At 41.6% G+C, this 27,236-nt stretch overlaps 4 protein-coding genes across 5 annotated transcripts; 1 reads left to right on the plus strand and 3 right to left on the minus strand.

Moving 5' to 3' along the window:
- Positions 1-1,979: 1,979 nt before the first annotated feature.
- LOC136421560 (uncharacterized) lies at positions 1,980-6,426 on the minus strand. Its single transcript, XM_066408936.1, has 3 exons — positions 6,199-6,426; positions 3,486-4,070; positions 1,980-2,724 (listed from the first exon to the last, which is right to left on the minus strand). Exons 1-3 carry the CDS (start codon positions 6,316-6,318, stop codon positions 2,488-2,490), a joined length of 942 nt encoding a protein of 313 aa, XP_066265033.1. The 5' UTR covers positions 6,319-6,426; the 3' UTR covers positions 1,980-2,487.
- Positions 6,427-7,893: 1,467 nt separating this feature from the next.
- LOC136421557 (uncharacterized) lies at positions 7,894-12,039 on the minus strand. Its single transcript, XM_066408921.1, has 3 exons — positions 11,827-12,039; positions 10,085-10,669; positions 7,894-8,813 (listed from the first exon to the last, which is right to left on the minus strand). Exons 1-3 carry the CDS (start codon positions 11,977-11,979, stop codon positions 8,577-8,579), a joined length of 975 nt encoding a protein of 324 aa, XP_066265018.1. The 5' UTR covers positions 11,980-12,039; the 3' UTR covers positions 7,894-8,576.
- Positions 12,040-15,585: 3,546 nt separating this feature from the next.
- LOC136421564 (2,5-dichloro-2,5-cyclohexadiene-1,4-diol dehydrogenase-like) lies at positions 15,586-18,978 on the plus strand. The gene is made up of 3 exons (XM_066408987.1): positions 15,586-15,636; positions 15,912-16,099; positions 16,978-18,978. Exons 2-3 carry the CDS (start codon positions 16,084-16,086, stop codon positions 17,619-17,621), a joined length of 660 nt encoding a protein of 219 aa, XP_066265084.1. The 5' UTR covers positions 15,586-15,636; positions 15,912-16,083; the 3' UTR covers positions 17,622-18,978.
- A 163-nt stretch (positions 18,979-19,141) lies between these two features.
- LOC136421562 (uncharacterized) lies at positions 19,142-24,702 on the minus strand. Of its 2 annotated transcripts, XM_066408962.1 has the most exons (8): positions 24,479-24,702; positions 23,634-23,861; positions 23,271-23,338; positions 22,781-22,873; positions 22,472-22,538; positions 22,241-22,328; positions 21,486-21,677; positions 19,142-20,074 (listed from the first exon to the last, which is right to left on the minus strand). In XM_066408962.1, exons 4-8 carry the CDS (start codon positions 22,812-22,814, stop codon positions 19,358-19,360), a joined length of 1,098 nt encoding a protein of 365 aa, XP_066265059.1. In that variant the 5' UTR covers positions 22,815-22,873; positions 23,271-23,338; positions 23,634-23,861; positions 24,479-24,702; the 3' UTR covers positions 19,142-19,357. The 2 variants fall into 2 exon arrangements, with proteins under 2 accessions (XP_066265059.1, XP_066265070.1); XM_066408973.1 differs by lacking the exon at positions 22,781-22,873 and having other exon boundaries at positions 19,143-20,074.
- Between the last annotated feature and the right edge of the window lie 2,534 nt (positions 24,703-27,236).

Raw genomic sequence — 27,236 nt, forward strand, 5'->3', positions numbered from 1 at the left:
CTTGCTACATGGTTCTGCATTATTTGTCTGTCATGTTAATTACAATTGGCTCACGGGTAAACATTTGCATTCAACTTAGATCTTCAAAACTCACCTCTATGATTAGCAATGGACAAGTCAACCCTGCTAAGCGTAACTTCTACAAACTATACCAACTATACAGTTACAGTAGAAAGCTGGTTACTCTAAAACAGGATTCTTTGGTCAATAAAAAAAACAATGGTCAGGTGGAAGTGTCCGTTTGCACATTCGGCACTGATTTCACTATATTCGAATAGCCTCACATACACAGAGTACGGATTTGGTTAGCCGTGGCGACTCTTTAATCGGGTATATTTTGCTGTATGTCTAAAGACTCTTTTACATTACCCTCACAAGAGTCGTGGAAAGACCCATTGAAAAATCTACACACAATCCATCCGCTGCGCGATAGTTGCTTCCCCGCCAGGTTTCTGGGTGTCCCTAGCTTCCTTGCACCCTTACCTATCATTCCGCACCCGTAGGAATCCCAGATCACCCGTAATATATCCACAGCGCGACCATTTGCGAACAATCCCCCACGCAACGCTCCCTGAGTTCAACCGCGCGGCCATCTTGTTTGACGTCGGCGATGTTCGGAAGATTTCCGACCGTTTCCGGAAAGCGCTCGGAACGTCGTCGGTGGATCTTCGCTATTTTTCCGGAAACGGTCGGAAATCTTCCGAACCTTCCGAACATCGCCGACGTCAAACAAGATGGCCGCGCGGTTGAACTCAGGGAGCGATACGCGCTGTGGATATATTACGGGTGATCTGGGATTCCTACGGGTGCGGAATGATAGGTAAGGGTGCAAGGAAGCTAGGGACACCCAGAAACCTGGCGGGGAAGCAACTATCGCGCAGCGGATGGATTGTGTGTAGATTTTTCAATGGGTCTTTCCACGACTCTTGTGAGGGTAATGTAAAAGAGTCTTTAGACATACAGCAAAATATACCCGATTAAAGAGTCGCCACGGCTAAGATTTGGTAAATTATGAATATTAAGAATCAACAGCTCTAAACTGTGCAGGTATCTAAGTCATTGACTTGCTCGCCTTTGAGCAGTCTCCTGTTGTTTTAGTGGTGAAATGACCAGGAGATCTTCGTCTGGAGGTGGTCAACAGTACAGGTTGCGCCAATATTGTGACTAAAGCCACCCCTCTCACTGGACCCGCAGCACACCGGCGGCGTCGCTGCGGCCGACCGAATTGACAAAGCACTCAACGAATTTCGTGGACAAAAACGAATCTTTTAAAGCTTTGTGTGTTTTGTTGTCTTTTTGGTCAGACATGTACGTTTTGAATGATATTCCCATTATAAAGTCAAGGGTAACACAAATCCAGTTTAGGACTCAGCGATGCCACCTGCGTGCCGCGGGTCCAGTGAGAGGGGGGCTTTATATAAAGTAGAAGATGAACGACATTTTAAAATCAGAATATGAACGACATTTCATATTAGATAATAAACTATATTATAAGGAAAGGACTGTACTTTTTACCTTATCAAAGAAAAAAATTCCATTCCCAAATGCAAAGGAAAAATTTATAGTTTTTGATGCGTTCAGAGAAACCCTGTATAAGGAAGCATAATCTATTTTCACATCCACACATGAGCGAGAAGCTAAGAAACTGACTGTACTCGCCTATCTTAGTATAACAACCTTCTAGACTAAGTATGTTTAACTCGTGTACTGTTGTTTATACCAGTATCTATACATGTTTTGTTATAGATTTGCTTACGATTCACGACTTGTACCATTCGATGATCGGGTCGTGTTGATCAACAGGTGGTCATCGCAAGTGCATGTTTAACGAGTATAACTCTTATGCCCGTCTAATGCTTAGGTCCCAATTGCGCCGGTGACCGTTGGGGTGTAGTCCCGGTCGGACCCTAAGCCACAAATTTGTTGGTGGACTGTCGGGTACCGGGAGTACCCCCTAGTGTTCGCACGGTTTTAGGGTATACGTAACACAAATCCAGTTTAGGAGGCAGCGACGCCGCCAGCGTACCGCGGGTCCAGTGAGAGGGGGGCTTTAACTCACAGCGTCTATTTGTTACCGGCACCCGCGTCGAATTTAAATTCGGGCTAAATTGATTCGGGTCACGCTCGAAAGTGTTAAAAACAGCCCGAGATCTACGCAATACCAGGCTTGGACCCTAAAAAAGGCTCGTTCGAAATGGGACCGAAGCATAAGGTGGTGTCATAATCGTCCCTATGAAGCCCCGTCAATGGAATTAGAAGAACTTTCCCCAATTACTAACACGAAACGAATTCTAAATAGCGTTATTGATAGCTAATTTGCAAAATATTATTGGTGCCGATTATCATACGTATGATTCTGAATACTTTAATTACTGAAAAGTAATAAAAGGGACCACCCAAAAAAGGGGACTTTATGCATTAATGGTCAATAGTAATTTATCAACGACCAGATGGTCATCACCAGTGCATGTTTGACAGACACTACATTTACAGGTCCAAAGTGTCCAGGTAGTTGTCTAAAGCGCGGACGTACTCGTCTCTGTGAAGCCTCATGTGGTTGGAGTGGGAGGAGTCGTCCCAGAACTGCAGCCGGACGTCGCAGCCCAGCTTTCGCCAACCCTCGACGCAGCGCTCGTTGTACTCTTTGGTAGACATCGGGTCGTTATGGCAACCGTAGAGCAGAATCGGCGTCTTCGGGATCTGTGTTTCCCAGTAAGAGCGGGTCTGGAAGTCCAGATATTTCGTCATAAAAACCGTGATGTTGGCGGAATCCTGGAAGCTCTGCGACACAAAAACCAAACACACACACACACACACACACACACACACACACACACACACACACACACACACACACACACATAAATATATATATGTATATATAAACACACATACACACAAAACACGTGTATCTAAACAAAATCAGACAGCGAGCAAATAACCAACCAACCAACCAACCAACAAAAAAAGCCAAACAGACAAAAAAACACAAAGACATAGAAGCACACGGACTGACACACTGACAGACAGACGGACGAACGGAGATATATACACACCAAAACCCATAACGATCCCTCCACAACTTCTTCAATTTTTCTCTTTTAAACACTAAAACAAATTCGGTTCCTGTAGTTTAAAAAAAGCAGCTAGAGGACCAAAACTCACACGACTTCATTTTCTACTTCAGAGCTATCTATTGTCATGTCCATAAAATGTCCAGAACTCCAGATATGGAAAACGAAAGTCACGATGCAGTATCTGAGAAAGTCGCTGAAGGGTCCGCAATCCAATCATTTCAGGGTCTCATCAAGACCTACCCACCTACTAGATATCAAGACATTTCACCCAGGCATTCTAGAGTTATCGTCTTCACAGACAGATAGACAGACAGTCAGGTGTCAGACACAGACACACACACACACACACACACACACTCCACCAAAATAACCCTCTAGGTGAAGGTAACAAGAAAAAATATTACATACAAAATCGTGTGATTTCAGCACTCCTGGCACAAAGGTGAAGAAGCTCCACAGTCCCCCGGTGTACAACATTTTCCCGACGGGATTGTTGATGGACCTCCCGACTCCGACCGCGGCCCCCTTCGTGTCCCCGACGGGTCCGTCCATCACCTGCCCGACAACTCTTCCTACAATATCGCAATATTCCGTGTTTTCTCGCGCGTGTTTCAGCAGCATGACGTAAGGGGCGAACCCCACAGACACGCTGTGCACGACGAACGGCTGTTTGGGTCTGCCTTCTGCCTTTAGGAACTTCAGAGCGTCTAGTCCGATATTCTTCGCGAACCCTGTCGGAGAGAAGGCGTACCGAGGGTCCCCTTTCACCGTCAGGACGTCGTACCCCCGCCGGTGGTACAAGACGCGGTGTTTGTCCAACACTTTCCTGCTAGCGTACAGCCAGGAGAAGAGCAGTACGAGTGGCCTGTCGTCGGTAAGAGGACTGCGGTCGCTCGTGGACTGCACTTCGATGTGTTTGGTGACCGCTCGGACGTTGAACTGACTTGTGTCGACTGAAGGAGCTGGCGTGGTTTTTGTGTCCTTTTGCGTTTGCTGAAAGGGAGTGAAAAAAAAACACTCAGTGAATAGATACATGGTTTAATATAATAGGTGTCGCTTAATATCAACTCAAGCTTTAGTAGCGTACAACTCTTCTACAGTTGCGGCAGGTAAATAAACACCTAAATCTCTGTCTCACTTGGCCGCGACCTGTCGGCGACTAAAAGTGGCGTCGACTTTTACGAAAAATGTTCCCTTGCAGTCACACTGACGTGCGATCTATTCGCGGTTAAAACCCCACTGAGTTAGGTAATGGAAATCACAGTGTTGTCACTGAATTAAAATCCAATGTAAAATTACCAAAATGCATCAATAAAGATTTGCAATTAAAAAAATTGCTCACTTATGATACCTGGTGCAACATAAATAACATAAAGGTTTTTTATATGGGCGTTACCTCGACAGAAAAACAAAAACGAACAGACACAAACGGTATACCAGATTTCACTCTATTATGTGTTTAGTACCAATTGCTTGTAATGAAGTATGTTTATACTGTACATGAAACAAACCTTGAAACGGACTTATTACTTTGTATAGAATGAATGGCGAATTTGGACGACGAATGGGATAAAAGTTCGCGTCTAGTTCGCATCTGGTTCATTTTTCGTCATTTTTCGCCACTTGCGTATTTCGAACATTTAAAAACGATCGCCACTTCGGGCAACAGGTTGGCGTTCATTAAAAAAAACCTCGGAAACAACTTGGCAAATGTCATTCGCAACTAGTCATAAACAGGTCGCGGCCCAGCGCAAAATGGGCTTAAAATCCCCATTCCACATCCGACCTCTCTGCGACCACACTGCGACCAAACAATTGACAGAATGTCATACGTTAGAAATGAATCTTTTTAACATTTAGTGTGCTTTGTTTTCATTTAAGTCATAATTTTATATTCAAGTTACATGTTATTCCAATCTAGGTCGCAGGCCAATCACCGTCTATTGAAATGGACATGCTATGGACATGTTTTGAGCGATAACTAGCTCTGCGGTATAGTGTGGGTTTTGATCTTCTAGCGGCTTTTCTAGAACTGCAGTGACCGAATTTGTTTAAAAGTTTGAAAGAGAAGAACTGAAGAAGCTATGGACGGACCGTTATGGGTTTTGGTGTGTGTACAGATTCGTGCGTTCGTAACTCTGTCTGTCAGTGTGTCAGGCCTGTAATTCAAACCTATCAAAGCTCCCGAGTCTCTATTTGCGAAGAGGAGACTCGGGAGCTATGAACGGTTCGGATTCCAGGCTAAGTGTGTCAGTCTGTCTGCTTGCACGTTTGGGTGTCTGTTTGTCCGCTTGGCTGTTTGTTTGTTTGCTGGTTGCTTCGAAAAATGATTAAAAGATACTTATATACCAACCCCCGACACAAATCTACCCCTGATCATGCAGAGACCATTGGTTTGCTCTTCTAATAGTTGTTTTGTGGTATTGACTAAATAATGATTACTTGCAGCTCGTGCACAATTTGGATGAGGACAGTCTGACAGGCACGCTCTGAACGTAATTAACCTCACGTAACCTACAGATCTGTTGCGTAACTTGCAGACCAGTTTTTAATAATACAAATACTTTACGTGTAATTAACTTTCCCTTTTCAAGTCACTACACCCGACTAGTCGACTGCACATAAGGCACTGTATACATCATATATTAAAGGTAGCTGCCTCAATATTTCAAAAACTTTTCCTCGTCTCTACAAATTCTAAACTCTTGCTCTTGAAACCATAGAAATAGACCCTTTTGTAGTCGAATTAATTTGTATTCTGACACACTTAGTTTAGACAATTATTAGTCCTTGAAATTGTTGTCACCTTGACACTTTAAGTTGACCTTACATGTTTGTACAGACTTGCTTGCAGCAAGGTATCTATAAATTTTAAATCTTGAACACTCGTTGTTTGATACATGTACAGTGTATTAAGAGGTCTAACATTGCATGGTGTGTGTGTGTGTGTGTGTCTGTGTGCGCGTGTCTGCGTGTGTTTGTACGTGTGTGTGTATATTTGCGTCTGTGTGTGTGTGTGTGTGTACTTGTGTGTTTGTGTCTGTGCGTGACTGTATGTAATCTGAACCCTAAACAACTTGCCGACTTATCTCAAAAATCCGCCGACAGTAAACTCACGTACCTCAATATCTGTGGCCTTGTCAGAAAGGTTGTTAACCGCTGTTGACCCTTGCCTTTGGAAGGACGCCAGACCTCGGACACCACGCCAACATTGTGGTCCTTTTAGCAGCAAAAACGCCATGTTCTTAACGTTCAACACACAAACGTGTCTAAATCATATCGGCTGCATGCGTGTGCCGCGAATGTTACATTCTTACCCCTTTGACGTAGTAGGGGCGTAAGAAAACCGGTAAGACTAGTAGTACATCTCTTAGAGACACCATCTTTGCGCCGTAGGGTACAAGTCAAATAGTGTGTCTAATCCGCTAAGGTCATTCTATTTTATCAGCTGTTTCTTTCTTCTTTGCTTCTTTTCTTCCTTTTTTCACATCTTTTTGTTTTTCGAGAGGGGTGTTCTACCTAGCCAGCGGCTATGATTTTTTAGCGAAGCCTGAGGGGCAAGCTTAATAGTATATTTTAGGCCCGATTTGCAAGAATTCCCAGAATTCCACAGGAATTTCAGGAATCCGTCCGGCCAACTCTGTGGATGCCCACCTGTCACTTTTTCAAACTTGATACCTCATTAGCAAGTCTGGCATCCAGGCACTCAGCTGTCGATGACAGATGACCTACTTTTACGTGGTGTCCGATTTCGTACTGTCCGGAGTGTGTCAGGGAGTTCACCGAATCTAGTATTCTAGCTTCCCACCTGTCACTTTTTCAAACTTGATACCTCATTAGCAAGTCTGGCATCCAGGCACTCAGCTGTCGATGACAGATGACCTACTTTTACGTGGTGTCCGATTTCGTACTGTCCGGAGTGTGTCAGGGAGTTCACCGAATCTAGTATTCTAGCTTTGAAAAGGGTTTGCGCATCCCAGTTGATCTATTATCACAAGAACGTGCTGAACATCATGCCTTCCACCAAAAAACCTCTGTGAAAACCAAAACTTGAGGAGATCCAAGCATATAAAGAAAGGCAAAGTTTTAAAGGGAACGATAAATAACTTGGGTTACCGCTTGGGCAGTCTACACTGAACGCCTTACGGGGAGGCGTGCGGTGTCGGAAAAACAACAGTAGCTCCTCGAAAACACATCCTACAGAGCTAGAATAACAACCAAAACGATCATAGGAGCCCCAGCATACCGATTTTCTAAACTTCCGGCCTAGTTTCTCACCCCACCTATCCAATAATGCCAGAGAAAAAAGACACTACAACGGGAGTGTACTCCGGCCTTTCAACATATGCTAGGAACTCCTCGAGTTACATGGTGCCTTTCTTTATCTGCTTGGCAGATGCCTTTCTGATTTCTAAGTGCGTTTTGCACAATATTATGGCAGAACTAAGATCTAGAGTGCTACGTTGGTACTTTCCTTACAGTGAAGTAAGATCAATCCAGATACCTTCGCTATGGCAATAATTTTTAATTGCCACACTTATTGAGGTTTTATCCGATTTATTTTGTCCTTTTACCGTAGTTAGAACATTCTCTGACCCTTTTTTCAGCGCACTAATCACTGTAAAAAATACTGAATAGCAAACTTTCCAAACTTCCCAAAATTGTAAAGAGTTAGTACACTAGTACAGTGTTCGCTCAGACTATTTTCTATTGGTACATGAGAACAATGCACCACTTGACGGTACGTTATACATCCCTATTCCACTGTTCGGTGGCGACCTCACTTATTCGAGCTATTTGAGAGAGCGAACAAGAATTTCATACAGAAAATGTTCTTTATTTGCTTTGTATGTTTTGTTGCCTTTTCAGCCATACCTTTACGTTAAGTATCAATCATTCGCAGGCACCAGTGTCTGATGCATGGAAGATGCAGTTAAGTATGATATTCCAATATGAAGTCAAGGGTTACATAAATCCGACTTATGTCGTAGCGAGATTAAAGGGCTCGGCTGATGATGCTTATCACGACGTATATTACAGTGATGTCGGACTGAACTGGCATTTACATTGAGACTAAGGCCATGTTGATTTGATTATATGGATAACATACCATGGGAAACCCAAAACTGATGCGAGTGTGCAAATAAAAGTTTGGAAAAAAACCTTCGCCTTCCTTACAAATCTGAGTGGTTAGGAAGGTTGTACAAATCACTTAAAACACACAGATTTTGTTTCTTGAATTAATGTATCAGCTTGGTTATTGCACATGTATGTCACTTATCTTTCATGTGTGCCATGGTCTTTCTTCGTCTTTTTTTGTCATTTTGAAAATCAATAAAAAGGAAAAGACAAAAAAACAAAATCAATAGGGAAAACAATATAAGAACAATATAAGGGGCTACCGAAAAAGTGTAATCTATGTATATGGTCACCAGTAAAGGAGGTCTTCATGCATAGGTGGTTCAAGTTTGTCCGGTGCATGTTTGACAAACACTACATTTACAGTTCCAAAGTGTCCAGGTAGTTGTCTAAAGCGCTGACGTACTCGTCTCTGTGCAGCCTCATGTGGTTGGAGTGGGAGGAGTCGTCCCAGAACTGCAGCCGGACGTCGCAGCCCAGCTTTCGCCAACCCTCGACGCAGCGCTCGTTGTACTCTTTGGTAGACATCGGGTCGTTATGGCAACCGTAGAGCAGAATCGGCGTCTTCGGAATCTGTGTTTCCCAGTACGAGCGGGTCTGGAAGGCAAGAAAAATCGCCATAAAAGACGTCGGCATTTCAATGTTGTAATTCTACACATTTGAGGAATAAGGTGTCCAAATCAGTGATAAAACCATTGATACGGTACCCTATTGAACTATCTATCTAGACGGGGGGGGGGGGGTAAAACTGCCGAACGACGTGTGCTAGGACTATAAGTCTAGGTGATATATTATAGAATTTAGTTGGCAACACCAATATAGTAATAACATAAGTTTTTTGTTGCCATGACAACGAGTTTCTGACTAGCTTTAGCTAAATACATATGACGTCATTTTGACGTCAGCGTGATTACCGTTGGCCAGAGGCGTCTTGGCAGACATTGATTTTCTGTTCAATAATTGGTTCATACCCTTAGGTTTTACGGAATTGCCAGTTGGCGGTTTTTAGCCAATACCATCACATAAATGACGTCATACTTACGCCATATCATGTCACGACGATATTGAAATTAGAGGTATTATGGAAATTCTGTGCAAATTTTGTGGTCAAACACCATACTGTACATGTTTGGAAATTATTGGGGGGGGGGGGATGTTTGTTTTGTCTTCATAACCTTTAATCACAGACCCTCAGTGTTTGTGTAGGCACGCCAGTACATGTGGTCTTCTACACTTCAAACTAACACGTCCACGACCTGAATAACATGCAAGTTTACTTGGGGGGGGGGGGGCTAAAATGTTGTACAATGGTGATACGTTAAAGGATCTGATAAGAAACAAAGTACCTTATTGTTGGCGCTGTAAGGGTGTTTTTTTAAAATCCCGAGTTTATATTACCCCGCGAGTTTACGTGAATTAACGTTCTGTCACGGAACCCGATTTTGTCACTGGATGAAGAGTTTGGCATTCTCCGCGGAAAGAGCGGTCATATCGCACACAGGTTTGTTTGTTCGGATGCGTTCACGGGCCAAGGAGCAGAAGTAGCCCTCATGCGGTCTATTAATGCCCTCATGCGGTCTATTAATGCATTGCACGTATTGCATGAGCTCATCTACCTAACAAATACATGTAGTGTACTGTGACATTTGACACTAAATAAATAAATTAGTGGGCAAACCGTCGGTATATATAAAAATGCGATTTTCGACGCTGCGGAGGAGCGTGGCACATTAACCAGTCGGACAGCAAAAAAGCAAGCAAACAAACAACCAATCAAGCAGACAAAAGCAAATAACCAAGCGTGCAAGTAGATAGACGGACAAACAGACAGATAGATAGACACGAGATTAGAAGAAAATGTTACATACAAAATCCTGTGATTTCTGCACTCCTGGCACGAAGGTGAAGTAGCTCCACACTGCTCCAGTGTACAGCATTTTCCCGACGGGATTGTTGATGGACCTCCCGACTCCGACTGCGCTCCCCTTCGTGTCCCCGACCGGACCGTCCATCACCTGCCCGACAACCCTGCCCGGAATGTCGCCATATTCCATGTTTTCTTGCGCGTGTTTCAGTAGCATGGCGTACGGAACAAACCCCACAGACGCGCTGTGCACGAGAAGCGGCTGTTTGGGTCTGGCTTCTTTCTTTAAGAACTTCAGAGCGTCTACAGCGATCTTACTCCCAAATCCTGTGGCTGAGAAGGCGTACCGAGGGTCCCCTTTCACCGTCAGGACGTCGTACCCCCGCCGGTGGTACAAGACGCGGTGTTTGTCCAACACTTTCCTGCTAGCGTACAGCCAGGAGAAGAGCAGTACCAGCGGTCTGTTGTCGGTAAGAGGACTGCGGTCGCTCGTGGACTGCACTTCGATGTGTTTGGTGACCGCTCGGACGTTGAACTGACTTTGGCCGACTGGAGGAGCTTGGATGGTCTTTGTATTCGCTTGCATTTGCTAAAAAGGAAAGAATGGATAAATGATTCAGTGAATAAATTGATATGATGAGTGTCGCTTTATACTCAAGTTTTGCTTACTCTTCTACAATTGCGGCAGATCGATGATAAATAACTAAAATCCCCTTCCGACCTCGCTGCGAACGCGCTGCAAACGCGCTGCGAACGCGCTGCGAACGCTCTGCGACCTTAAATTTTACAGGGTGCTCAACGAATTTCATACATCCAAAATAAAACTTTTTTTTACGTTTTCCGTGCTTTCTGGTCTTTTCAGTCATACTTTTACATCAAAGTTGCAGATTGAATTGAATGAATCATTTTTTGGCACAACAATTGCATCGGTGACGATGTATGACAATGTACATATAACATACTTTACAATCTAGGTCTATTTTCCCACGATTCTAATAACTACTTTATTATATCGAATAAAACCTACAGTATAACTGTAGCTACTGAAAATATAACCTCTATGACATTTCATGGGGGTGATAAATCACGAACTACACTCAACTTTAAAGCACAGAACAACTAGGACCTTTGTCATTCGATTTTTTCTGAATCCTGACAAATCCATGCGGTTTAGACTATAAGGAATTTTCAATTTCAAACTCTTCATCGTGGTTTGATACTTTGTGTGTGTATGTTTGTTCGTGTGCTTATGTGCGTATGTATGTGATGTGTGTATGTATGTGCGTGTATGAATGTACATGTGTGCGTTTGTGTGTGTGGGGGGGAGTATGTGTGTTTGAATTTGCGTGTATGTATATGTGTGTGTGGCATGGGGTAGTTTGTGTGTATGTATATGCGAGTGTGAGAGTTTGTGTGTATGTATATGTGTGGCATGGGGGAGTGTGTGTATGTATATGCGTGTGTCAGAGTATGTGTGTATGTATATTCGTGTATAGGCGTATGTGTGACGGTAAGAAGTCAGAAATCAAAACAGTAAACAAATTTGCCAACTTTTTGCAAAAATCTGCCTACAGTAGAGGCAATCGGGCCAAGGAGAGTCTAGAAACTCCCCTTATTAATTATATATTTTTTTAAAAACTATAGTGATTTTTCAGGACACATATTAGTCTCGTGGAGTGTATATTTTATGCCATCCAAAAAAAGAAGTCATTCACCAAAAATGGTCGTTCTGATTGGCTCACGTACCTCTATATCTGTGGTCTTGTCAGGGAAATCGTTAACTGATGTGAACCCTCGCCTCTGGAAGGACGCCAGCCCTCGGACACCGAACCAATATTGCAAACCTTTTTTCAGGAAAATCGCCATGTTGTTACCGCGTACACCACACAAACGTGTCATAGATTATGTCTGCTGCATACGTGTGCCCCAAAAGGTCATATCCTTGCCCCATTGACGTAATACTTAGCGGTAGTGGGGTAAGAAAACTGGTTAGACTTCTCTTTATAAAGGGACCGCCTTTGCGCCGCAGGGTACAAATAACAGGCAACGTAGCATGTGAAATCCGCGCAGCTTATTCTGTTTTGTCAGCTTTTCTTTTTTCTCTGCCTCTTCTCTATTACATTTCCATTTATCGCGGATATGCCACCTATCCAACGGCTATAATTTCTTGAGTCTCGATCCGATTGATTCCATATTTGTACCGTAGTTGGAATATTCTCTGACAATTAAGTTTCTCAGCGGAAAAGCCACAGTGGCTTTTGTGACTCTATTTTCTTAACTATTTTGGATAAGTAGCCCTAGATGGTATCGCGTTACACCCCCATCCCACTAGGGTGGCGACAACACTCCGGCCGAGCTATTTGAGAGAGCGCCGAAGGAATTTCCTGGATAAAGACAAAATTAGTCTTTGTATGTTTTGTGTCACTTTTGTTTGGGTGTTTCCAGTTAAGTTATACTTTTAAATTTTGTATGATATTCCAATTACGAAGTCATGGGTTACGAAGTCATGGAATCCTATTTAGGTCACAGCGCGATGATCGCACGGTCTAGCGGACTCGAAGGGGCCTAAGTTTACTCTCCAAGCAGAGGAGGGGTTCCGGCAGGTGTTTGAGGTGTTTTTAGGCGTTGTTGTCGGGCTTCCTACTCTTGCCATTTTTTGTTTGTTTCATCAAACCCAACTTTGATGGAAAAGAAATGACAAAGTAGAAAGCCCGACAAAAACGCCTGTAACACGTCAAAAACCTGCCGGAACCCCTCCTCTGCTTGGAGAGTAGCCTTAGTTAGCCTAACTGGTGATTATCAGGTCGGTTGTTACTGCAAAGTCGGACTGACTTGGGGTTTAATAGCACTAACACTAACGAGAGAAAAAATTGTGTCAGAATAGACAGTCATGGTGTCTTTGGTGGGTTTTCATATCTGGCTAGCATATCAAACTTTTTGATCTAATTTTTTCTAACTTTCAAATCACCTCTCATTGATAAGCAACCAAACGTGTAGATCAGCCGGGAAAAATGCTGACAAAAATGCTTTCTATTTTAATTATCATTTCCTGCCTACCTGCCTACGTGCTCAGGCCAGAACCTGGCCCCTTGCTTTCCAGGAGGATCCTCCATGTAGTCCTGTCCCTTGCCCTAGCCTCTGCTTCCCGACTGTTTAAGCCCGTGTCCTTCACAATTTGGTCTTTCCATCTCTTCGGTAGTCTTCCCCGGGGTCTGGGGGTGGCGAACTACTGGCTGTAGGCTTTGTACACTAGTGTTTGTGGGGGTCGTCTTATGACGTGACCAAACCACCTCAGCCTTCTCGTCTGTACCATTTCCACAATGGTCTTTTTTGCCCCGAGTTTGGCTCTGATTTCAAGATTTGGTATGCGATCACGGAGCGTGATGCAGAGAATTGCCCGTAGGCATCTCATTTCGAAGGCTAATAGGAGAAGTTCATCTGTCTTTTTTAAGGTCCAAGTTTCACAAGCATATGTATCTATGGGGAGTATAAGTGCCCGGAAGATGCGCACTTTCAGGCATCTACTGATGTCCTTGCGGTTCCAAACTGTTTTTCTTAGTCGACCAAATGCTGAGGCAGCAAGTGATAACCTTCTTTTGATGTCATTTGTGGTACCGGGAACAACACTACCAAGGAAAAAAATTCTGGGACCTTCTCTACTACTGTACCCCCTATGCAAATGTTTTCTTCTGTTTCACTGGAGATGACTTTACACTTTGCAGCATTCACATTCAAACCCCACTTTTTGCATGCAGCTTCTAGCTCATGTGTTGAGAGCTGCAGTTAACTGAATTGCTGCAATAAGTGTAGTGTCATCTGCATACCTTTCCTCTGTGGAAAGGTTATCATGAAGCTGAAAGGTAGGATCAAGACTTTTCAGCTCGTCCATTACAAACTCCAGGAAAATATTGAAGAGAACTGGGGACATAAGGCACCCCTGTCTGACCCCCACTCCAACTTGGAACCAATTTGTGATTTGACGGTTAATTGTAATTGCACACTGTGTGTTCTTATACAACTCTTCTACTATGTTTACAATTTTACCATCTACTCCTATTGCCCTCATCATTTTCCACAATGCCTTTCTCCAAATAGTATCAAAAGCAGCCTTAAAGTCAATGAAGTGGAAGTGTAAGTTGACCTTTCTCTCTCTAGCTTTCTCTAGGATTTGTCTTACAACAAATATGGCATCTACTGTGCCTCTTCCACTTCTAAAACCAAATTGGGACTCCTTAAGTGGGTTTCTGTTCTATCCTTCATTCTGTCTAGGAGTATCCTGGAAAAAAACCTTACCTGGGATAGAAAGGAGCGATATGGCCCGGTAGTTAGCGGGGTCCATCTTGCTACCTTTCTTATGCACTGGTATAACTAACATCTTAGACCATTCTCTAGGCGGGATTTCCTCATTCCAGACTTTTGTGAAGATCAGGTGTAGCATATTATACATGGCTTCACGCCCGCATGCAAGAGCTTCTGCAGCTATTTCATCTGCCCCTGGGGCCTTTCTCCACTTCATTTTGTGTATGGCTTTTTTGATTTCCTCATATGTTATAGGGGGTCCTTTATCTGTATTACTAGGGGCCTCTGGGATATCCTCTAAGGCTTCCTCTTGGTGCGGGAACTCATTGTTCAGGTGTTCCTTGAAGTGTTTCTCCCATACCCTTAAAACATCATTAGGGTTTAGTATATTTTGTGCCATTTTTATCCACAATAATGCTAAGGGGTTTCTTGGGTTTGTTTTCTAGTTCACCCACTGTTTTGAACAGGTTGTGTGAATTATTATTTGCAAAATCTCTTTCCATGAATTGTACTTTGTCTTTCAACATTTGGTGTTTAAGTTTCATTATTTCCTTCTTCACTTCACTTCTATCATTTCATTCATATATATCTATCGAAGATCAACCAACAAGCACAAAAAGCCTCTCCTCATAAAATATAAACAATTCAACATACAGGTTAGTTTATGATTAATAACGAAAACCTACCTTACCATCTATGAATGTGGCAAAATGTTCTTAAAAGATGTAACTGTATTGTTAGTTTGAAAACGACGTGCATCCTCGAAGTGGTAAAGAAAATAATGAAAAATAAAAGATACAATTTTTTTGGTGTGTAACGCCGAATAGCTGGTGTGTTTTAATACGCTAAAGGACGGTTATACCGCTCTATTATAGATAGATGAAGATACTTAAGCAGCACAAATGTCCAATAAGGAAAAGCCTTCAAAGACACGGCACACACGCACGCACGCACGCGCACGCACGCACGCACGCACGCACGCACACGCACGCACGCACGCACGCACACACACACACACACACACACACACACACACACACACACACACACACACACACACACACACACACACACAAACGCACAGAGTCTTTTATTCCTTATGACGTAGCCTGAACCACCTCGGGGAATTATGTAATGTGCGCTGATTTTTAAATTCTTTACTCTATGTCATTTCACCCCTGCCTAATAGTGGTGTTGTCTTGTAACCTTTCACCCTTGACCTCCAATGTCGCTCCATTCTCTGGGATCTGGAATTTGGTAACAAAGCCTTTCCATCGCATCCTTCCATTGGTTGCTATATCAAGTAATTCTGTGTCCTTAGATATGTAGAGCAACGAACCAAAACGATTGTTTATAGAAATATTTACCGTAACATCTCTTAATGTGACGCTGTTTTGTAAATCGAGGGCGAATTCGAAGGTTAAGCTAATGGGAGGGGGGCGTGGTTGAGAAAAAAAAAACATGTCCACAAAAGATAGACGTCGTATCGTAACGAGGAGATGTGTTTACATGTGTTTTTGTAACAATTCTAGGTACACACATTCATTGTTCATGGCGTGCGGCGGTACGACGAGAACATGCGTGGCACTGGTGACGTGAGGGGGAAGTGGCATCGGGCGGGCGACAGCCGTCAAGTTCGCGGAGCTCGGCTACCGCTGCGCCGTCGCCGACATCGACGAAGCCAGCGCAAGGGAGACAGTCGGCATGCTGAAAACTCCAGGTCTCTTAAAAAGACAGACATGTTCATCATAACATGACAGCTGGGATCGGAATACTGGGTGCATGTGCACTTTTTGTGCACCCAAAATTGGAGCTGTGCAGTTAATTTTGACTGTGGGTGTTTTGGAAGGCTATAGTATATGGTAACGGCTGCGAACTTCTAGTAGTATACAATATATAGGTACTACTGTTCATTTTGTATTCATATTTTTGCTGCCATTCAACTTTATTCTATGTTGGGCTTCCAAAATCATTTCTATGCAACTACATTCTAGGTGAAGTGCACCCGGACTTTACAAAAATGAATTTTGAGTCCTATATGACTTTCATTTCACTTGCTGTATCAGACAGAAATCATTTGAGTAAGGCTCTGTGACGTCATTTCCTGTGACGTCATTTGCGGCAAGTTGGATTACCGTGTACGGTGTACGTCTTTTAAACAGCCCCAACATGCTGCTGCTATAATAAAGCAAGGAGGTTAAATCCTTGAATAAAGTTACTAGTAGTACTATTGCCGGGTAGCCTGATTTCAATCAAGCCTCCTGTAACCGCTCGCCACCCTGTAACCGCTCACCGCGGGCAGGGGACAGAAACCCCCGGACAGCTGGAGTTTGCATTATGCAGACTAATTGCCGGGAATTCAAATTATTGATTCACTTTGACATCAATGAAAAGGCTTTGTTCTATCCTTTCTAGCGAGTCCTTTCACAGATTACATGATAAGGAGTAGTCATGAGTTTTTGCACTTATTTTTATGCATTTAGATATAATATTTAAAAGGGTGAGGGTAGCAAACAATTATTTTTCTTTCTCGTTGTCCCTCTCTCATTATCATTCAGCCAATCTTTTATTCATTCATTCTTCTGATTATTTATCCAGGTCTAGCTGTGCAGGTAGATGTCAGCAACGCTGCGAGTGTCCAGGCAATGGTCGACAAGACAGTTAAACAGTTCGGGCGTATCGACTGCGCTCTCAACAACGCGGGCATCGAGGGAGCTCGAGAGAAAATCGTGGACTACCCAGTAGACATGTTTGACAGGGTCATGAATGTTAATTTGAAGGGGATGTGGCTGTGCGTTAAGTACGAGGTCGCTCAGATGCTGAAACAGGAGAGAGTCGTCAGCAACCCAGAAACATGGTCAGACAAACCTGAACTGTGCCGTTTCCAAGGACAACGGGGAAGTATCGTGAACACAAGTAGCACCGCGGGACTCGGCGCGATGCCAGAGTTCACACCATACTGTTCGTCCAAGTGGGCCATTATCGGATTAACAAAGACAGTGGCACAGGAGTACGCTAAGGAAGGGATCCGTGTGAATGCGGTGTGTCCTGCCACCACAGACACCCCCATGCGGGATCGGTTTGAGGCTCACTGGCCAGATTGGCAGGCGAAAACGGATGCCAGTTACCCTGTAGGCAGGGTGGCTGCACCAGAGGAAGTGGCCGAGGCTGTTGTCTGGCTGTGTAGCGACGCCTGCCCTTTTGCTACAGGAGAGTACCTGAAGATTGCTGGTGGCAGGTAGTAATAACATTATCCAACCAAAAAACAAACAAACAAACCAACAAACAAACCACTCACCCAACTCTCCAGTGAACCAAACAACCAACCACTCAACCAACCAACCAACCAACCACTCAACCATCAAACCACTCAACCAACCAACCACTCAACTATCAAACCACTCAACCACTCAACTATCTAACCAACCAACTAACCAACCAACCAACGAACCTCTCAACTATCCAGCAAACCAACCAACCAACCAATTACTCAACTATCCAACCAACCAACCAACCAACCAACCAACCAACCAACAAACAAACAAACAAGCAAACAAACCTCTCAACTGCCCGACAAACAAGCAAGCAAACAAACAAACAAACCTTTATAATGGCAGGGATATGATGGTCTTATAGGAAAGCATATCTTTTCCTAAGTTCATATATATCATGGCCTAAAAAACTATGTCTATTCAAACAATCAGATTGAACAGATTGAAACAGTCATCATTCTAATTTTGTGCAGGGAATGTGTAATTTCAGAAATCTAGATATCGAAGCATAGACAGAAGAAAATGTACATGAGCAAAATGATACTGAATATGAAATGCCCGCCCTATTTAAACATGTCCTCAATCATTTGATAGGTTGAAGCTTTAAAACGAAATACAATGAGTGATATATTGGCAATTTGCAAGATATTCCCTACCCTCTGAAAGGCATCCCCTCCCTTATTGAACTTTTAGACAAGCTTCTTTTGCTGAAGCTAGGAAAGGGGAAACATCATCTGTAGCCTGAAATATCCTGGCAGATATACGTTTTGAAGGTATTGGTGATTAAGTATTAAAACTGCCTGGCGGTGAAACGAAATACTAGATAGGAGAATGATCAATTGCAAACAGGTGTGGAAAAAGTGCTTCTCTTTGCCTGGAACCTGAAAAGCTTCTGACCACCTAGATGAGATAGGGGTTGATCAGGATAGGGTATAAAATGCCAAAATGCAACCCCAAGTCTGCAGGCTAACATTGTTGAAAAATTGTAGAATTAACTAGATAGCTTCAAATCTATAGGTCTAGACTAATTTTTGCAAAAATGGTTCACTATATGTACTGTTGAGAAGTACATTCCCCTCAGCAACGTCACTTTTTACTTGTAATGACCCATATTTACAATTTCTTTGTTGCAATATACTGTTACATAAATGCTGAGATGTAAAAATATTTGCTGACACTTGCTTACTGGTATAACATTAAGCCCTTTTAAGGCCCTAAAAAGGCAGTTTCATGAAACTGCAGACTGCATCTTGGAACATGATCAAATAAATTTCTTCTGTATGCGTTTCGGGGTACAGTTATTGTAAAAAGAGCAGAAGTATGTCTATCTTATTAGAAACAATGTATTTTCCAAAGTTTACATATATATATATATATATAAATCGTTGCCAAAGACTTTTTTCAAATAAAAAAAAGTATTAAAAATAACAATATTTTATGTCATTTGAATATCATAGCATAGTAAGATACAAAGCTTATGATGAACAGAAATGTGGGAATCAATTGTGAGAATATATTTTAAACTTCAAGTGACCAGAGTTTGGTCTATTCATTTTCTTTTAGCAATTGTAATCTGCTGTGCTCTGGCTCAGCTTTTTATCAGCTGTGTATCTGTTAGATAAATCTAATTCAGAGTCACGACTAAGAGATTATAATACGTGTATAATCAGACAGTCAGTACTAGTAACATTCAAGCTCTATATTTGTCAGCTTTTAGGATTATACCAGAAATACTGCACGCAGATGGCAACAAAAACTGTTGCTAAACTTATCAAAATTAGCAAACCTTTCATGCTATGTATGTATGTGGTGATGGTGTCTTCATCCCTAAAGATTTCCTCCAATATTAGATCTGATTTGCTGTCCTCGTTTTTCACTGGTCGTTTATTATCCGAAACGAGCTTTGACAGAAGTTTGACTCGGCCTTCTGCAAAGTGCACTTCGGACGGAAACCTGGAAGCTTTCACGATTTTAAGCGCCTCCTCTGCCATTTCCATTGCTCTCTGTATCCTGTTTTTGTACCTGAACAGGTCTGACCTTGCTAGGTGCCAGTAGTAACGCATGCGGTTTGGAATGCCGTCCCACAAGTTTCTCTCCACTTCATCTAGACTGTCCCCCGCTTGTCTCAGGTCATCCTCGGTCACATCGTCCGTTGAGTTCGCCTGTCGTACCTCCGACCAGCAGCCTAGAAGGGACATGGCGTGACGAATGTGTGCCCTGCGTAGCTTGTTCCTACAGGATCCGTCCTCCTCCCCACCCTGTCTGTAGTGTTCTATGGCGCACTGAAAGGCTTCTGTTGCTTTGGCCTGGACGTCGCTGGTGGAAATCTCTGTACACTCGTCATTAAGGGCTTGTGCGAACAAGGCAGCGACGTTGTACCAGATCTCTCCGGTGTCGCGCCCTATCTGCATATGTTCCAAACCCTGAAGGAAGAACAGTTCTAATTAGACTGTGCATGCCTATCGCCCATACCTTTATTGCTATAAACATATAAATGCATACACGGATAAGGGTGACTGTTGTAAATTCAGCTGGCACGTTCAAGGCAAACAACAAATACTTACACAGCAAAGGCTCAAGAGCCCTCTTTAGAATCAATCAATCTCTTCACCAAGCCGATCCTACAATTTCCGTTAAAAACTAAGTCTTTTACGCATGTGTAAAACCGATATTGTTGTATGGGTCTGAAATATGGGGATCTTTCAAAAGTCCGAAGTCATCCCCAATCGAAGCCATCCACTTAAAATTCTGCAAACAAACATTAAAAGTCCCCAAGTCTGCATGTAATCTAGCTGTGATGGCGGAATTGGGGAGGTACCCCCTTAGATTAGAAGCTTCCCTGAACGCTATAAAACACTATATTAGAATACGCCAGAACGTGCCAGCCTTTCAGCAAGCGCCCTTTTGTGTCAACTTGATTTAGATACATCAGGGGCTAAATGCTGGGCTTCGGGAGTCCGCAAGACGCTCGAGGAATGTGGTTTTACTTATGTTTGGAATTCACCCGTGTCTGTTGTGTTGAATTCATCTCAAATTATCCCATCTATCCACCAACGTTTTAAAGATATGTATTCACAGTCTTTCACAACAGAAATGCGTAATAATAACAAATTACGAACTTACAGATTACTCAAAGACACATACTCCGAAAAGAAATATCTAAACATTTCAAACACTCGACACAGAACAGCCAATACAAAACTCCGGATTAGTTCACACAAACTACGCATTGAAAAGGGTAGACATTACCGCATTCCTTTAGAGCAAAGAACTTGCCAAAAAATTTGTATTCCTTATGAAACTAGACAAGCCATATCTCATGAACCCTGTATGCTTATTCACTTACAACTGCCTTAAGAAGCGAGAAGAAATTGAACATGTACATAGCGGTATTAATTAGTATTTAGATGTAGTCAGATATCAAATTTCTGTTACCACTGTAACTATTCTTCTGCTTGTCACCATGACCTGTACTTAGCTCATCAGAGCATAAACGTGCAATAAAGGTCTTTCATTCATTCATTATTCTGATAACAGAAATGTTAAATGCTGTTTGATGTTGGCTAGTTTTATGTATTGGTACCTATCAATCATTACACATTGGGGTGTCATTTATGAATGTACATTTATTGAAATGGCCAAAATACACACGTACAAACACACATACACAAAGATGCACACACACACACACACACGCACACACACACACACACGCACACACACACACATACACACACACACACACACACACACAGAGACATGCGTATATACACTGACACATACACAAACAAATGCACACATAGTTCACATTACTTTCAATAACATTCATCATACCTGTCGTGCCAAGGCAATAGCATTCTCGGCTTCCTTGTACTTCTTCTCTTTGCGAAACAGCGCCGACTTGAGGTACAGCAAGTGCGCCTGATGGTGTAGAGGGTCCTGAGTCTGAAATACCAGCTCCTGTACCCGCAATATGCTCTGCTGTCCGTCCTTCATGTCATTACGGTAGTATGCTGCAACAATATTCTGTGCAGAACAAGAAACAATACTTCTTCCTTATATTTGATAGCCTATTATATTTCGTATATGATAGGCTTTTTGCCATATTTCAAATGTGGTAGACTATTTAAATTTCTATATATGACAGACCTTTTGCCATATATGGTAGCATTTTGCCATTTTTATTTATAATATGCCCATCCCATATAATAAATCATATAAGGTTTTTTTAATGTATGATATGCTTTATGCAATTATTCAGATGACATCTGTATCCGTGTACAGGTACAAATCTCATATGCCATACAGCCATATTTCATACAGGCATATTTAACATATATATATGGCACATATCTCATAGAGCCATATTATACATATATATGATCTTTTGCCATTCACATTATGAAATCTTTTACGAATCATAAGGAAAATTTTATCTTATATGAATTATTGCAAAACGCCTATCTTGTATGAAGTATTACAAGAAGCCTATCTTATAGGCATTATATTACTGTAATAAAAAGCTGAACCTATATGAAAAAAGCTCAATTTCTATGAAACTCGAGTAAACTATCATGAGGATAACTTACTTCAAGAACTATTCGAATGAGGGTGTCAGGATTCCCCGCAAAGTGACTGCAGGCTTTTCTGTAGAACCGGTCGTAGTCATTCCATTTTCTTAAAAAGAAATGTAGGAATTTCCTTAATAATTGTACCCATTATTCTTGAGCAGTGGTGCACAATGTAGTGTATTTTATTTGATACAGGCATTGAACACAAATAACAAAACTAAGAAAATACAAACTGCATAAGCACATTTACCTTCCTCTTCTAGTATTTCCATGCGAGAAATTATCGTTCGACATTCCCCCTCCAGCCTCTTGTCACCTGTAAATATGTCCTTTTGTTAGGGTGATGATGAAGTTTTCCATCACGATTTTCAAAACAGATTTTGCTCAAAAATGTAAAAACAATGCAAATAGCAACATAACAAGGGATTTGGGACTCATCTCGTAAGTACCAATTTGACATTGATACTGTTCATGTTTGATAAGACTTTATCTGGCATAGAAGACCTGTTATGAAAGCAAAAGAAAATCACATGTGATTGGTATACATTTATTGCTCACCAAAGGTTCCTTGTCGAGGCATCTTCTTGAACATTAAATGTTGACCATTTTTGAACTCATAACTTGGTTATTCCTTCTCAACCGCTTTTCTGTCTGTAAGACAATCGATGGTTTGCTTACTGTGACTGTTCTCGGAAGGCGAATAATAACCTGGTGTTAGTTCCTAAGCCATATATGAACCTTTTTTATTTGTGCCGCCAACAATGAATGTTGGAGAGACTACAGCTTGTTAAAAAAACGGAAATTCAAAATACGGAAAGAAAGCATGCCTTTATGAACTTTAACAAACATGCGGAACTCTTCCATTGTTTTTAAATGTACAGTACAGGCAAGGAGAGATATAATGTGCTCTATTAGTAATCCGGTTACCCCCAACGCTAATATCAGGTTCCAACACACGAGTAGATTACAACTGACTTCCTTTAACGTTGTTAATATTGTGTTAAATGATTGCACTCAATGATTTACTCACAGGCAATTATATGCTTACCTTTTTACTATATTCTGTTCCCAACACTTCCTCTTCTGTACTGCCATCGCTAGCACTGCAAACTGAATCTGACATATAGACAGGGTTTTAGATCGTACTTAGTAGATTATAAACTCCATGTAGTAATATTATTTGAATATGTAAAATAGTATGTAATACACAACATGCAATTATTTGCTGTGCTAAGTTTAAGATAAGAAATATCTATTTGTTCTGATGTGATCTGCAGTACGTGACTACATATATTGTTGAGTATCTCTCCAGTTCAACTTACTCCTTGTGAGTTAAATGTTATGCATTCTTACCTCAACAAGTGTAGTCTTCCTTGAACGATATTCATAGATACCGAAAATGAAAGCGAACCTGTCTGTGTTGCTGCATGTTTGGTGTTCTCGGCCTTCTTGTCTACATCCTTAGCATCCACTGTCATGGAACTCCCTTCGCTTTGTATCTGTATCCCTACAGGATTACTGATGTTGTAGACGTTGTACACTGGCGGTGGGCCATAGGGCAGTGCGACTGTGGTACATGCCTGATGCGCACACGGCATGTACTGTTGCACAGCTTGGTTAAAAGGCACCAGTTGACTATCTGTGTCGGGTGGAAAAATTGGCGGGTTTACCTTTTCAACTACAACTTTCTGTTACGACTTTATTGCATACACATTGCAAAAATACAACTAGGTAACTAAACTGTTATACAAGAGAATATGTTGTATAGAATGAGATTGTGTTCTTGTTCAGACTTTGGTAGAATTGCTAACACTTGATTTTGACTTTCGTATATTAGTATTTACTGTCCTATAACATTACGAACATGTTTGATAAAGAATACGCAGTTCCAGTAGTGGTGTTTTGTAAAACCTTTGCTGGAATGTAAACAAACACTAGCCTAAGACAGCCAATAGGTGCCAAACAATACACATTTAAGAGAATTGATTTCGGCTAGGCTTGGTGACAACAAAGGCAGTGCGCTGCCCCCCTCCCACTTTAGGCATTCCCTTTCCTGATACAGTATTTCAAGGACCCCTTCAAGTATTGGGGCTGCCAAAAAATGCAGACATTAGACAATATCTTAGATAAAGCAATTTCATTTCTAGCCCTAGTTTATTGGTGTACTAGAATGCCCAAAGCTTCTGAGTCCCGGATGAATTTGACTTGTGCTTGAGAAACTCCCAACGGAGCAGTTGTGTTTACGAACTAGTTTACCTGCTACCGGCTCCAAGTGGTCCTCAACTTCGGATTCATCCATCTTGACAATAGAAATCTCAGCGGTTAGTCCACTGTCATGACTTCTTAAGCCCTCCTAATATAAGATTTACAATAATACATTGGGAACGTGCGTTACACGTTCCTGAACGTGGCAGAGAGCGCTTGTACGTGTTTGTATGGACACGAAGCCGCCACCAGTCTGGGGCTTTGTATGTCTGACGTGACACATACGCACGTGATTGAAATATGAGCGTCCCGATAACAAAGGAGCCCACGCAAGGCTGAGTTAAGCGATGAATGGCTGCGCACTTTCCCTGTGACTCATGCACTACCTTTCCTAGATACGAAACTAAACTGTTTAGTGTTGGCTGGACCGTTTGGAATATTACCTTTGCCAGCTTAGGTTACGTTTTGAGTAGCGTCCATGGCTGTCTTTGTGTCTGTCATTATGCTTACTATAGAATGCATGAGTTGATTATTGCATTCGGTATTTGGGTAGGTCATGATAAAACCTCGAAATTTAAGACTGTAAAAATAGATATCACTGTGGAATTTGTTGCTTAAATGATTTCAACAAGTAGAACTTTTTGTGTGTCAAACTGCTTAATATACTACCTTGTCCTTGCAGAACTTCCATTCTTGCGATGATTCGCTGGGATACTCTGTCGACCCTTTTGCCTAATGAGTAATTGGTAATGAAAGTAAATATATGTTTTCATGAGTTATAACATAATGTTCAGCTTTATATAATTTACGTGTTTATGTTTAAAAGTTAATGTCTTTCCTCTCATATCAGAATTCAGAAATATAATTAGACACTCACAGTTGATTTGTTTGGGCAATGGTTTCAACAGAGTCCATAGTGGGGATCCCTCGGTCCCTATTGAAAAACGGGATACATCAGTAATACAGTAATAGAACGGGAACAGTACATTTTCATGCTTGCGAATTGGCTACGCAATGATAAAAATGATTTCGAAAGATTTCCAATCAGATGATGCCATGACTTGCATGGCTGTAAATCTGTATTCATGGTATAAAATTATGGGTATTTTCATTTTTCTTTTTTACCTTTATCCTTACTACGCTTTTTTCCAAACTTGATGTTTATGTTTCTGCTCCAGTCTATGGAAATAAGTATTTCTTTGAGGAGATTATCAATGGTTATGATGATTCATGTTTCGTGAAGTCTAAGATTCCCTATGAATACCAGACACATTATCACACCCTGTTGGAATGAATATGTTGATAAATCTAACCATATTTACAGTGGGATATATCAACACATATGTGTACATAGTAAACAATGTCTAATCTTGTATTCGAACTGTAAAATGTTAGAAATATCAGTTTGACAATGTTACCACAAAAGCAGATGCGAAGGAGATTGTATAAGCAAGGACAGACACAACAAAAGACATGTAAATTTTATAATGAAAAATAACCCTATTCAGACAGCTAACGTTTATGTCGCATGACCTCTCAACGACTTATGATACAGGCGCCAAAGTTGTTAACTTTTCCTAAAATGTGTGTGTGTGTGTGTGTATGTGTGTTTGTGTGTGTGTGTGTGTGTGTGTGTGTGTGTGTGTGTGTGTGTGTGTGTGTGTGATTCTGTCTTCATTCCCATCTGCCTCGGGAAGTGACATCGTTTATGCAACAGTTATGTATTGTCGTCAACACAGCTGTGTTTAAGCTGCGTTGTATTAAGCCCATTGTCAACAAGTCACTGGCATAGAAACGCACATTACAGAAATTAAAATGAATGTCATACATGATTTGTGCTACATCATATGGTCTAACATCATATGGTTTAACCAACTGCGCACAAAAGAACAAACACACAAAACATGTTTAAAGACTTTCTACATTTCAAGTTACGTACAGATACAGCGGTCCAAGTTTATGTCTTACAGTATTAACCCTCATCCGACCGACACATTTTTGCGACGAATCTGGCTGCATGGGGTCCAAACGGACCCCATTTTGCTTTGCCCCCTAAATATATTTCTGGTGGATCTTATTGTAGTTATTGTGCATATCCTGATACAATAATCTATGGAGAATATTTTGACAAGTTTTGGTATTGATGATTGATGCTCATTATCATAATTTATGCAGAAAATGAGGAGAACCCGCATTTTCCTTTAACGCTATCTAGACTTGGGGGGCTAAAAGTGCCCGCGCCAACTTTGACATCGTATAACTGCCTAATGACGTATGGTAAGACTACCATACTTGGTGACTTTTCCTAAAATTTAGTTGGCAACAATTCCATGATAATAGTTTAAGTTTATCATTCTTCCTGTTGCCATGGCAACGGGTTTCTGACAGGCATTTTATACAAAAAGTCACTAATTTTGTAAAAACAATGATATTTCTCAGGTTTTCTTGCTCAACCACATTAGTTTTCCAACATGTATAACATCATATGTATTTAGATGTAACTTTCATGATTTATTATTCTTAATTTATGCTAATTTGATTACGTAATCGCTAAAAATCCAAGATGGCGGACAAGATGTTTATTTTAGGTATAAACAGGCTTTTTGCCTTCAAAATCCGTCACTACCTGGTATTTTCTTAACCAGAAACATTCGGATTAACATTACCTGTCTCTTTATTTTGTGATTTTGGGTCATAAATGGAAAAAAAGGAATTTAAAAATTTCAAAATGGCCGATCCAAGATGGCGGATCCCAGGGATCGCTAACGACACATGGCGTCATTCTATGACGTCATTTTGACGTCAACGT

The sequence above is a fragment of the Branchiostoma lanceolatum genome, chromosome 1 (genome assembly GCF_035083965.1).
Source record: "Branchiostoma lanceolatum isolate klBraLanc5 chromosome 1, klBraLanc5.hap2, whole genome shotgun sequence".
NCBI classification, from domain to species: domain Eukaryota; kingdom Metazoa; phylum Chordata; class Leptocardii; order Amphioxiformes; family Branchiostomatidae; genus Branchiostoma; species Branchiostoma lanceolatum.